Source organism: Epinephelus lanceolatus, chromosome 5, assembly GCF_041903045.1.
Source record: "Epinephelus lanceolatus isolate andai-2023 chromosome 5, ASM4190304v1, whole genome shotgun sequence".
Classification (NCBI taxonomy): Eukaryota; Metazoa; Chordata; class Actinopteri; order Perciformes; family Serranidae; genus Epinephelus; species Epinephelus lanceolatus.
In genome coordinates this window covers 35,475,847-35,488,136 of record NC_135738.1, presented here as the reverse complement: position 1 = coordinate 35,488,136, position 12,290 = coordinate 35,475,847, and the positions used below count along the sequence as shown (strand labels likewise).

Below are 12,290 nucleotides of genomic sequence, written 5' to 3'. Positions count from 1 at the left end.
TCCAGGTAGTTTACATGGGAAATATTCATTCCGAATGAGGGTTTACATGGGAGATCAGTTCAATCGCTTTTATTCAGGTATGTGCAAGGTTTGGGGCAGGGAACGTTTCTGATTGGATAGGGGGCGGGGCGGATGTTACGTGTTTACGTTTACCGGAAGAAAACACTGTAGTCCTCGCTCCGGATAACAAGATGCTTGACGACGCCGTTCTTAGTGTCTTTTTCGGGCGTGTTTTGCTTATATTCTTGAAGCAGCAGTACGACAACAACCTTGTTCTGCTAATGCTTCGTCTGTTGAGGAGGAGAAGGGAGGTAGAAGGTCGAAGAAGGGAGATAGAAGACCGTGCTGTGGCAAATGGAAACCGGTGAGTGCAACAAGTCCGACTGCTCTCTCAGCCCGTTGCTATGCAGCCCGTTGCTATGCGCGCTATATACGTCATCGCGCCAGAAGGGCAAGGAAACGAGCATGCGCAGAAAGACTGGAATGAACTTAAAGAGGAATGAGTGTATACATGCACACAAAATTCTTTCATTAGGAATGACAAACGGAATAAACCACCCCCTTTAATCGGATTTAATTTTCAATCGGAATGACTGTTTTTCAATCGGAATGACCGTTTTTCAATCGGAATGACCGTTTACGTGACCACTTTTAATCGGAATGGCCTTTCATTCCGATTAAAAGTGGAATTAAACTGTGCATGTAAACGTACTGAGTATCTTCTTTTATGATAATTGGCTGTTGGTTTGAACAAAACAATATCTTATGAGTCTTGTAAACACAATTGGGATACTGCTGTATCTGATTTCTCATAGGTAACAATGTATGGGTCAACTATAAGAAATATTCAAAAGAATATGTCAAGATGTATGTTGGTCAGCAGCTGGTTAACTGTGTTAATAGAGCTGTTCATGCCATGTATTCACATTATATGTAGCCTACATTTCATTTATGAACAGCTCCAAAAACATTAGCACCGTGCCAAAGAATCTACAGGTACACCAAGTTTTACGTTGACCTTCCGGGTGTCTTTTCTTTCTGCAGGATATAAATATGTTCAAAGTGCAGATTAGACTGTGAGAGTACAACTCTCACCCTTCACCCATCTGGCAGTTTAAACCACATATTAAGACATTATCCAGCCTTCAGCTTCTACAAGCCCTCATTTCCTGGCTTTAAAAATACAGAGAGGCGCCTGAATGCTAAAGCTTAATTGTGTATCAACTGTACAAGAGACATAAAATGATTGCTTTCTTCAGAGTACATCTATATTTAGCTGTAAAGGCAAATGCAGTGCACAGACTGTCCTTCATATAATGTAGTTTTTGTCAACATACATTAGTCAGGTGGTCTTTACTAAACACTGTCTGGTTACTTCAGTGTTTTGAATTATTGCCACTTCTCTCCCTTTGTGATGCTGCAGTGCTCCTGAGCTTGTAAGCAATTTATTCTGATACACGTGTAGTAGACATAACAAAATATTTCTCGTCTATTAAAGATTTAGTATCAGAAGTATGCATCAGGCTCTGTCTCAGCCAAAAGTCAGGCCGTGTATTTTTGGACAAAGCTAAAGTTCATCGCTGTTGGTACGTGGGATGTAATCTTCCTTTTATCCCTTTGTCCATCTTCTTCTCTGGAGAAGCGGATGATAGTGAGGGCTTCACAGTGCAAACACACGCTGAGGCCCCTGCGATGCATTTTGGCAGGTCAGGCCCTCTAGACCATGAGCCTTTGTCAGGGTCGTAGACCTGAGTGGCTCTAGAGAACGCCATACTCTCCCAGCTGTAGCCCCCAAGCACGTAGATCCTCCCTGCCCAGACTGAGAGCCCCGCCTCGCTGTTGGGCATCAGCAGCTGTGCCACTTGGGTCCACTGGCCGCAGCGTGGGTCATAAGATTCTACCTGCAGGATATCAAAGCGCTCTGTGGTGTCTTCGTGGTCATCGCTGCCTCCGATGGCGTAGATGAGGTGGTTGAGGGAGGCCATGCAGTGCCAGCCCCGGGCCAGAGACATGGACTGGCGTTCCACCCACACTTCATCGTCCCGTGACGGATCGTAACTCAAGACATCTCTGCGGTATGGGCCGATCTGATAGTCGTGACCACCCGAAATGTAGACTACACCACGGTGGACCGTCCCAGCGTGGCCGTAAGTAAACCTAGAAACGACAAAATTCAAAAAGCCCAATGTAGCACCGAAACAAAAAGTTGGCAAAAAGTTGGCACTACAGCCACACATTATAGAACTGTAAACATAAGCTTGAATATTAATAGCAGGGGGAAAAAATACACTTGGTGCCAAACAAAAGGAAATATCATTTAATAAATTACGGCCCCGTCTACACAGATATTTTTGAAAACTGATATTATTTCCCTCTATGTTTCACCTTTCGTCCACACTCAAACTGAGCTTTGGGTCAATATTACAGATATTTTTTATAAATGCCTTTAATTCCATTAACAGTTAACTTGGGTGGACACGTAAAACTGTGTTTGGAATACGATGACATAATATCCTCAATTCACGCATGTTCATCGTTGCTTTGTGTATAACAGAAAAAAGCTACAACAATGGCAGACTATCAGTTTCCTAATGTTTTGTTAGCACTGCTTGGTCTAATGACTACTTTACACTTAAACTCTATTGCTACCCCACTTCACAGACAAATGGAGCCGTCTGCTGCACCCAATGTTATTTGCTACACGTCAGCATCCGCTGGTTAAAATTGGCCAGGAATGACGGTTTAGGATCAGACCTGGTCCAACCAGCAGATGGTGGGACAGCTTCAAGAGTGGGATTGTTGTCGATGAGGAGTAGAAGGAACACTCGCATGTTTAAGTGAGCTTCTTCGTCCTTATATTGAATAGGAATCGATGGTGATGAGATCTCCAACAGACTGCACGCTTAACTACCCTTGGGATGGGGACGCCGGCAAGCATTTGGGGTCATTTTAGTGTGGATGGAGATATAATGTTAAGTAAAAGTTGTTTGGACAGAACTGTTTTTAAAACTGAGGGAAGGACTATTTGTTTATAAATACATCTGTATACAAAAAATAAAAAGGTTTGCCATTTCTACAGTGGCCATTTTAGGACATCTCTTATCAGATTAATTGTCAGACTTGACGTTTTCTATAAGCTGTCAATTTCCATCAGCTTCAGCTGCACACAAGATACAATACAAAGTGGGAAGAGTGCAAATACAAATAGTGTAAATATGAACAAGGATTACTCCTTTCTGGTTGTGCGCACTTACAGTTCACATCCATGTCTATGAAAACACAAATGCTACACACTACCTCTCCCTGGCAGCACAGAACATCTATACAATCACCACAGTTTCAAGGTGGACATTCAAGATTACTGTCACCAATTCAGTGACTGATCAAATGTCTCCCCTTCTGCTCCCGAGTTACGACGTTAAGTAATGGCCACAAAAGTGTTTTTGCAGAACATTACGATGTTATGTTGGCCCAAAACATGTTTTGCAAGGTCACAGAGACCTTGAACTTTAACCATCACATTTTTTTTGTGCCAAATTTGAGGAAATTTCCTCAATGTGTTCTTGAGATACTGTGTTCAAAAGAATGGGACATATATATGGACAGCCTGGTAACACAATGCCTCTGGCCATGGCTGTTGCCGCTGCAGAGGCATAAAACCAAACAATAATACTATCAAATTGGAAGTACAGGTAGTAAGAACGCATGGTTAACACAGAATGCTCATGATAATGTCCACGACATTGCACATTATGTCCCCTGAGACGGCTGTAAGGAGGTGAGTTGCAATGGTAAAATTCTGATGTAGTATCATATAATCAGGCTCAATTTTACATTTACTTTACATTGTAGTTTGTAAGCTAAGGCTGACATGAATTTCACACACACAGTGTTTTGACCTACTGTTTGACCTAGTGTTTTGAAAAGTCAGGCAGACGCCAAAGTCATAGTCAAAGTCATACATAGGGGTAAATCCTCAGGGGACCTTAAATGTCCAATTTCATGGCGAGCCATCCATGACAGAAATTTCCCAATAAACAGCAGACCCAGTAGTAACATGTGTTCCTACCTGGGCAGTCCTGCCACATAGGACCAGCAATCCTCAGCGGGACAGTAAACCTCCACAGAGGACAAAGCTCCGGTGTCATTCCTTCCACCCACGGCGATCAGGCACTCTCCCACCGCCCCCAGGTAAAAATCCACCCGCCGCTCATTCATTGGAGCACCCTGTGAAAGCACCACACTGTCACTGTGTCTGGCCTAGTTAGTTGCTAAAGGACAAGCACAGCAAACAGGAAGTGAGACAAAAGAGTAAACAATGACAGCTTGAAGGTGGGGAATCTTCTTTTACTCTGATACCTTCTCAGATTACTTCCTGTTTGTGCTCAAGTTGAGATGAAACCTTAACCTGCATGTTGTGTGTATGCTTTACACGTTTCATTTGTACGCTGAAAAAAGTCTTTGATAAAGAGAAAGGAACTGGCTCTTTGGTACAGTACCCTGCTCCACTGGTTGTGGCGGGGGTCGTATCTGTACAGCAGGTTACAGGCAGCGTCTCCACCGTTGTCCCTGGAAGAGCTGCCGCCAGCAGCAAATATGAAGCCCCCCAGCACCGCCAGGCAGTGGTGGCTCCGCTGTGCCGGCAGCTCTGTTTCCACCTCCCAGCTTCCCGTTTCACCGTCCAGTCGGCAAACATTGGCACTCAGCTCCTCTCCACGTTCTGACACCTTAAGTAGGAAAGGGAGGAGGTGAGAGGAATCCATGTCAGGTATAGCAGGAAAAAAGCAGAGGTGTGTCTTATATACTGAACAAAAATTTAAATGCAATACTTCTGTTCATTCTCCCATTTTTCACAAGTTTAAGTCAAAGATCTGAGAATTTTTTTCATGCACTCAAGATAATCCATCCACCTTCCAGGTGTAGCATCTCAAAATAGTGATTAGTGACAGCACCATAACTCCACAGGTACGCCTTGGGATTGTCACAATAAAAGGCTGCTCTAATATGTGTAGTTTGATGACACAACGTTAGGCCACAGATGTCTGAAGTTTGGAGGGAGTGTATCATTTGCACTCTGACTACAGGGATGTCCACCAGAGCTGTTTCCCGTGAATTGAATGTGAATTTCACTGCCATAAGCTTTTGAAATTGCCAGAACCCATCTTAGGGAAGCTCATCTGCATGCTCAAAATCCTAACCAGGGTTTTGTGTGGTTGTGAAACCAGTTGGTTTTGCTGCCAAATTCAGGGAAATAACACTGAAGACATCTTATGGTAGTGAAGTAACATTCAGTTTACGCGCAACAGCTCAAGTGGACATTCCTGCAGTCAGCATGCCAATGGCACACTCCCTGAAAACTCGAATTTTTACAACTAAAGTCTGACTCAGGTTTCAGGTCTACAGTTTGTCTAGAAACTCTAACCTGCTCATGTATTGAACACATTTTTTTGCTAAGGCTGTAATATCTAAACTTTGCTGTGAATGATTTTTTTTGTACAGCTGAAAACCAATATTTTATATGAACCCATTTTTGAGCAGAACAAAAAACAAACAAAAAAACCCCCCAAAGAAACCTTTTTGTATATAGTAATAAACTTTGTGGACAAACAGATTCAAATCTGTACAAATTCTGTGAACAGCTACGTCTGATTATGATATCTCTCGAAATTAAGTCATCATCAAAGCAATCCATCAGCAACCTGTACCTCTCCTCCAATCAGCAATAGCTGCTCGACACCTCCCCTCAGAGTGGTGCGACCAGTTTGCAGGAGCGGCTGGGCGCTGGGCCTGGCATGGTACTCCAGAGCTTCCTCCACGAGGGCCTTGCAGCCTGCCTCCTCTGGCAGCAGGGCTCGCAGAGCTGGCAGCACTCGGTCTACGAGGTCCCCCACTGGCATCAGAGGGAAGCGGATGTGGGAGAGGAGCTGTCTGGCATGAGCGGTGCGCTCAGGAGTCTGGCTGAGCCACTGCAGGGTGGCCTGGAGAAGTGCCTGCTCACTGTCATGCTGAACCTGATGATGAAGAGTGGAGCTCAGATATTAATGATGATGGCTTCTTATGATCTTACCTAACATCTAACCCCTCTCTCCTAAACATGGTCCCATTGTTTTGTCAACTACAATTTCTGAGTTCAAGAATAAACTTTCAATGTGGACATAAAAACATCCTACAGACTGTACCTGGCCACTGGAGAGGTAGGATGTGAGTTTGTGTAAAGGAATATCATGAAGGAAATCGGGGGTGAAAGATAGCGTAGCGAAGCGTGTGAGGATGAAGTGGTCGATGAAGGTGTCGAGTCGCTCCAGACTGTAGAGCAGAGCCAGCTCCTGCAGATACAGGTAGTTGTCCTCACTCACCTCCCTTTCCAAGTACTGACAGCAGAAATCCACCACTCGCCACACCTGAACAACAGCAGAGTTGGAAAGTGGAACAGGTACAACACTGACAAATATTTGAATAAATAATATTTAACTTTTACTGTAACTGAACCAGCAGGTTTTTACATTTGATAGGCCATCATAATGAACTATACTGGTTCTTTCATTTCATAACAATTCAAAGGTAATGCTAATACGATTCACTCTAATTCTTCTATTTAACATCATGTGTTCAACAGAAAGTACCCAGTTTCCTACCTGCAGAAGGTGGGCAGCTTCCAGCACATAGTCAATATTTCCTCCATCCAATGGTAGCTCACCGCTGTACAGGAAGTCCACTACAGCATTCAGACCAATGTAGGACATCCCAACCAGCTCCACCTACAGACAGGAAGAGGACAACGAAGGTTAATCAGGAGTCAGACATACAATAATGTCTGTAGACATTTGTATTGTGCACTCTATCCAATTACACAGTTATCACAACATGACATATCCTAATGACTTTACTATTAATCATCGACATGTAAATTGAGAAAGAAAGCAAGATGAATGCATTTGTGAGAACAATAATAAGGAAACACAGGACACAGAGGTCCCATTTTTCATTTCTCCCTGTGTAGAAACATTTCTTTGCACCCTCCTATGTACCTCCTCCTGGCGTTCCTCCCTCATGCCCAAGGTGAACATAGCGTGAAAGTATGGGCTGGAGACAGCCAGCAGGGCTCGGTGAGCAGGGACCCGCTGGTTGTCAGCCACCAGCACCACGTCACAGAACTGGCTGTGCTGCCGCTGCTCATTGAGGCCCTGCAACACCTCCACGGATTGATCCACGCAGTGGAATACCTGCCGACACAACACAGCACAGTTGGTTAAAGGTAAGTTTGTTAAAGGTCTTGGGAGTGCAATTTTAACCCTCCCCCAAGGGTGGGATTTGTTTCTAACAATACACAATGTAAGAAAAACTGCTTTTTATGCTCAAAATTAGGGTGCATGTGTCTGCTTAGAGCTGAAGGTTCAGTTTAGAGATATTAACATGCAAACTGGACATATTATAGACAGTATGTGGAGAAATAAGGACATTTGAAACAATGCAATGACAGTTCATGGATATCTATGGATGTAATGATGTGTTTGGACTTAATATTTGGCTGGACCTTTGGGAGTGTAATGTATGAGGACTGTGTAAGCAGTGTTTTGCTGGCATAATATCAATCTGTGGATTATAATAACCCTTACGCTTCATAGGTGAGTTATAACTGTTTGATTGTTTGTTCTTTGTGTGACTGAAGCATTTATTGAACCCGCCACAGTGGTTGTATCTTGAAATGGTCTACATCAATTGAATTGCAGAAAGCTTTCTTATGATAGGTTCTATGAGTAAACCTTCAACACAGCAAATACAGCAGTTATTTATATATCATAATCATCAACTAAAACCTATGTATTTCTTCTGCAGCTGTGGTCTCCTTTAAATATCTAATCTGTTTTAACCACTGGGGAAACAGTGTGATGTTCTACACAGGATCTTTTGAGGATCCACCCTCTGTAGACACAGTTCAAGAGCAAAGATGTTTGAAGATGAAAATTCCATGATACATGTTACACATTTTCCACATTTGTATCAAATGTCTAAGAGTATAGAGAGGAAATTAGGTGCACTAGAATTTTACATGTCCTTGCTGCAGTTTATCAGACTGTCGTATCTCCAGGTGGCTGGCTAGCTCAGGCCATCTTGTAGCACATTTATTAGTCACATTTGCATGATGGACTGACTGCAAAAGGACTTTGCACACTGATCTGAGCCCTCGGTTTGTGTTTGCTGATGGGATGAGAATAAAACAAATGAATTAGTGTGCTCACTTTTCTGCTCTGTCTGTGTTGAAACTGGTTTTTAGAGTGATTGCGTGTGTTATGCTGGTTTGGGTATTGACAGTCCCTGGCTGTTTGGGGATAACCTGTATTTTCTGAATATGTATAACAATGACAGCCTTGCAGGTGGTCCGGGTCTTTGACTCACATATATAATAGAATTCTACACGCAGGAGCATTAAAGGTACTTCATGGAGTTTCTGAGCATTATTGGGTTTATGGAGCAATGTTTGGACAGGTGAGTCCCTGTGTTGACTGTACATTGACATCAATACAATTTTAAGCCCTTGAGGACACACACAACGGCCCTGTTTACATTTGGTTTTAAAATGTGTCTTGGCCAGTCGGCTCACAAGTTGACAGCGCTAAATACAAGTGTAGTTCAAATAAACACAAGAAGCAGTGTTATCTGATCACTTAAGCCACTTGAAATATAGCCTATCTATTGTAGTGTAGTGTAGTACACGCTAATGCGTTCCTGACAAGGACTAACAGGATCAATGCATGACGTGGTGGTCATTTTGGTGACAGTGCTCAAACCATAAAAATATCATTACAAAAAAGAAATTATAAAATGTATTTCTATGGCTCCAATGATATATAATTTCCTATTTTACAAAAAGTTGGAGAATGTGTTGCATGACCATCCATCAGTTTGCCCTACAGAAGGAGACATGTTGTAATCTGCTGACAGCAATAGCTTACAGCTGAAGTGAGACAAACTGCTGATGTGACTGGCAAGAGTGTGGATGTACTAACTGTGCGAAGGGCCCTTTGACATGCTAGCGGAAGTGACGCAGGCACTAACAAAATCTGATTATAACTGATCAGCTGAAGATACACGATAGATACAGGTGTTTATGGCAATGTGTCTTGACTGTCCGTTCAGATCACGCTTTAAAACCAAGTGTAAAGAGGCTGATTGAATATTGGTGAGAAACACTGAATGTAAACATAACTTTTTTATTACAAGAAAACCCCACAGAGCACATTTAAGTGTATGTGCTGCTCACTACAAATTACATGAAAATATGTCTTAAATATTGTAATTGTTCTCAAATGTTGAGGCCTTATTCACAAAGACATCTGTTTGCTGAGATTCTGGTGTCTTAATAACAATGAGTATCAGTTTTGAAAAGTAACATATAGAGAGAATAAGAGAAGCAACTGAGCTCTGTGATCATCCCTCTCACTGACACACATACACACTCACCTTGGACGATTCACTGATCCGCTGGGGCCGACTCACACGGCTCGGTTTGCCATTGTCCATTATGTCCCCTCAGGCAGGCATCACCTAAGGGACATACACACACATATAATACTGAGTAAGAACTTCCACTATCCTGAACAAAACTTTTGTTTTTTTCTCCCATTTTCTCAGGTTTAAGTTAAAGATCTCAGACTTTTTTTTATGCACTTAACAGATGTATTTCTGTCAAATTTCGGTTGCAGATTTGTTAAAATCTGTGTCAGTGATCAACTGTCAACTCAGACAATCCATCCACCTGACAGGTGTGACATATCAAGATGCTAATTACACAGCATCATTACCACACAGTCAGTGTCTGCACATTTTAGAGTGACCTTTTATTGTGATCTTCCCAAGGCACACCTGTGTAATGATGCTGCTTAATCAGCATCTTTATATGCCAGACCTGTCAGGTGGATGGGTTATCTTGGAAAAGGAGAAGTGCTCGCCAATTTCTATAAATTTTAAGACCAAAATTTCAGAGAATTATATCGAGTGCATGAAAAAAGGGAGGAGGAGCAAAAACAAAAGTGTTGAGTGTAATTTGTGTCTAATTGCTGTACAGAAGTGTAGGCTAAACAAGAAAAGCTAACGTTGTGTATCCTAAATTAGTACATATTGTTAGCTGGTAACTACACCGTCAAACAGTCAGTAACAAGAGACTATGTTTCTCCCAAATCTCCCATTGTTATTACATGAGTAGTGCTTACATTTGGACGTGTCGTGGAGAAGAATATATCAGAGGACACTGTTACAGTCAGTAGCATCTCTTGTCACCGCAGTTTAGCACAGGAAGGAGAGGAAGCTGTATTTTTGAAGGAAACGATCAACATGCGACGCTTTTCAACAACGACAAAAAGTGGAGAGCTTCCCGAAACGGTCTCTGGTGACAGAGTGTCTTCTTACAGAGACACATTCCTGTAAATACATTTGTTCTTACATTTCTTAGACCACAGAGAGAGGAAATACTGTGGGTAGCGTCGGCTAGCCTGTATAAACAAATGCTTTTCCGGTATAGGTTTTCAAAATAAACTAATTTGTCTTATAACAAAAACAAAACAACACACAAAAACTAAAGCACACCAAAATATTCAGGGAATGATGATGAGAAAAAATAAAAATGGATACGGTAAAATATAATAACTCCAAAACCTGACAGCTTCGTAAAGGGGTTCAAGAGATTTTTTTTGTCTTAAATTGAAGAACTGTTACAAAACATTGTTTGACGCAGTAACAGCGAGTCACAGGGTGTTTGAGATGAATGTGACGACAGGATACTACTGTCAGGCCCCAGTGGTCTCTCAAAATGTAACTGGTAATTAAATTTTCACTTGTAAATGTCATCCTCCTCCCAGTATAACATCTTATTTTGAAGCCAAAACCTTTCAGCCCGGTGTTGTGATTGACAGCTAGTTAGAACGGTGCTGACTCCAGGAAATAAGATGCACACAATGGACCAATCACAACCAGTTAAATGCGAGTACATTCAAGACCTGCAATGTCAGCGAACGTTTTAAAGACATTTAACATTTCCATGATCAATACTGGTAAATAGATCATTATGAACTTGAAAGCAGGGTTGCAGTTCTGTCAAAAGAATGTGAATGCAAGCAGAATAACTACACACATTAGAGAAAAATAAATCACAAAAGCCTTTACGAGGAAAAATTCTATAATTTTTCATGCCTTGCATTGCAATATCCTTATGCTTATTTTGAAATATTTCAAGCATTTGCATGGCTCATTAAAGGGAAACTACGGTAATTTTGAAAATTAATTGACGTTACATGTTTGCACATGTCCTATGGTCTGAAACAGTCCAAAAATATTAGTAAGCATGAATAACTTTCATCCAAATCAAAAGAATTAGGGTCACAATGTGCTCCAGTAGTCTGCTCCATAGAAAATGAATGGTGAAAGATAATCTAGATGACACAGAGAGCACCCAGGGGATTGTTCTCAGTATATATTGTTACATTTCCTGTTTCAGAGCTGAGAATATTACAATAGAATAAAGCTCATTTGGGCATAAAAAGAAAGCAAGCATTCTGTGGGTTCACAAAATCAGTCTCCCATTCATTGTCCATAGAGCTTGTGATGATCCAATGATCATCACAAGTTTGAGACTTACTTCTCTGGTTTCTGGCTTTGAGAGAAATTAGCTCATATTCACAAATATTGATTAAACTTTCCTAGGCCATGGGGATAACATATTGGAATTTTTAACTTAGGTAGCATTCCCCTTTCAAGGTGCCTGGAGCAAAGGGTTGATTTAGTTTGCACATTTCTACAGGTAAGAAAAACAAAATACACACAGACAAAATGAAAGAGAGAACCACAGAGAATCTTAAAGCTAGGGGAGCTTTTTTTCTGTTCTAAAACCAAATTTTGAAAAACAAAACAACAACTCAAACGACCTAATATTCGTTAAAATCTGTCTAGAGTATACACAGTAACTTGCAGAATACTCCCATCATGATTGAGGAGATGAAGTGGGGCTCAATCTCACAATTCAAAGACTGGGATAAAACACACCCAGAAAACTACAACTTAAATTCTTTTCAACTATTTTAAATATTCCCTAAATTACCTCAAAATAATGTAGCCTATGCTGAGCAGAAATTTGGCACATCCCCCCTATATGAACAAATAAAAACGGTTGGTTCTATTACTGCTTTGTATGTGGAATAAGAATAGCAAACTGAACTCCCACACATTTCTTCTTCTTCTTCTTCTTCTTCTTCTTCTTCTTCTTCTTCTGGCTTGACTATGTACACCAGACTGTGCAT

At 41.5% G+C, this 12,290-nt stretch overlaps 1 protein-coding gene across 1 annotated transcript; it reads right to left on the bottom strand.

Moving 5' to 3' along the window:
• Positions 1–171: 171 nt before the first annotated feature.
• On the bottom strand, positions 172–10,349 carry klhl36 (kelch-like family member 36). Its single transcript, XM_033634215.2, has 9 exons — positions 10,212–10,349; positions 9,463–9,546; positions 7,029–7,223; positions 6,636–6,758; positions 6,180–6,401; positions 5,706–6,011; positions 4,500–4,727; positions 4,070–4,227; positions 172–2,157 (listed from the first exon to the last, which is right to left on the bottom strand). The coding sequence occupies exons 2-9, from the start codon at positions 9,520–9,522 to the stop codon at positions 1,575–1,577; spliced, it is 1,875 nt and encodes a 624-aa protein (XP_033490106.1). The 5' UTR covers positions 9,523–9,546; positions 10,212–10,349; the 3' UTR covers positions 172–1,574.
• Between the last annotated feature and the right edge of the window lie 1,941 nt (positions 10,350–12,290).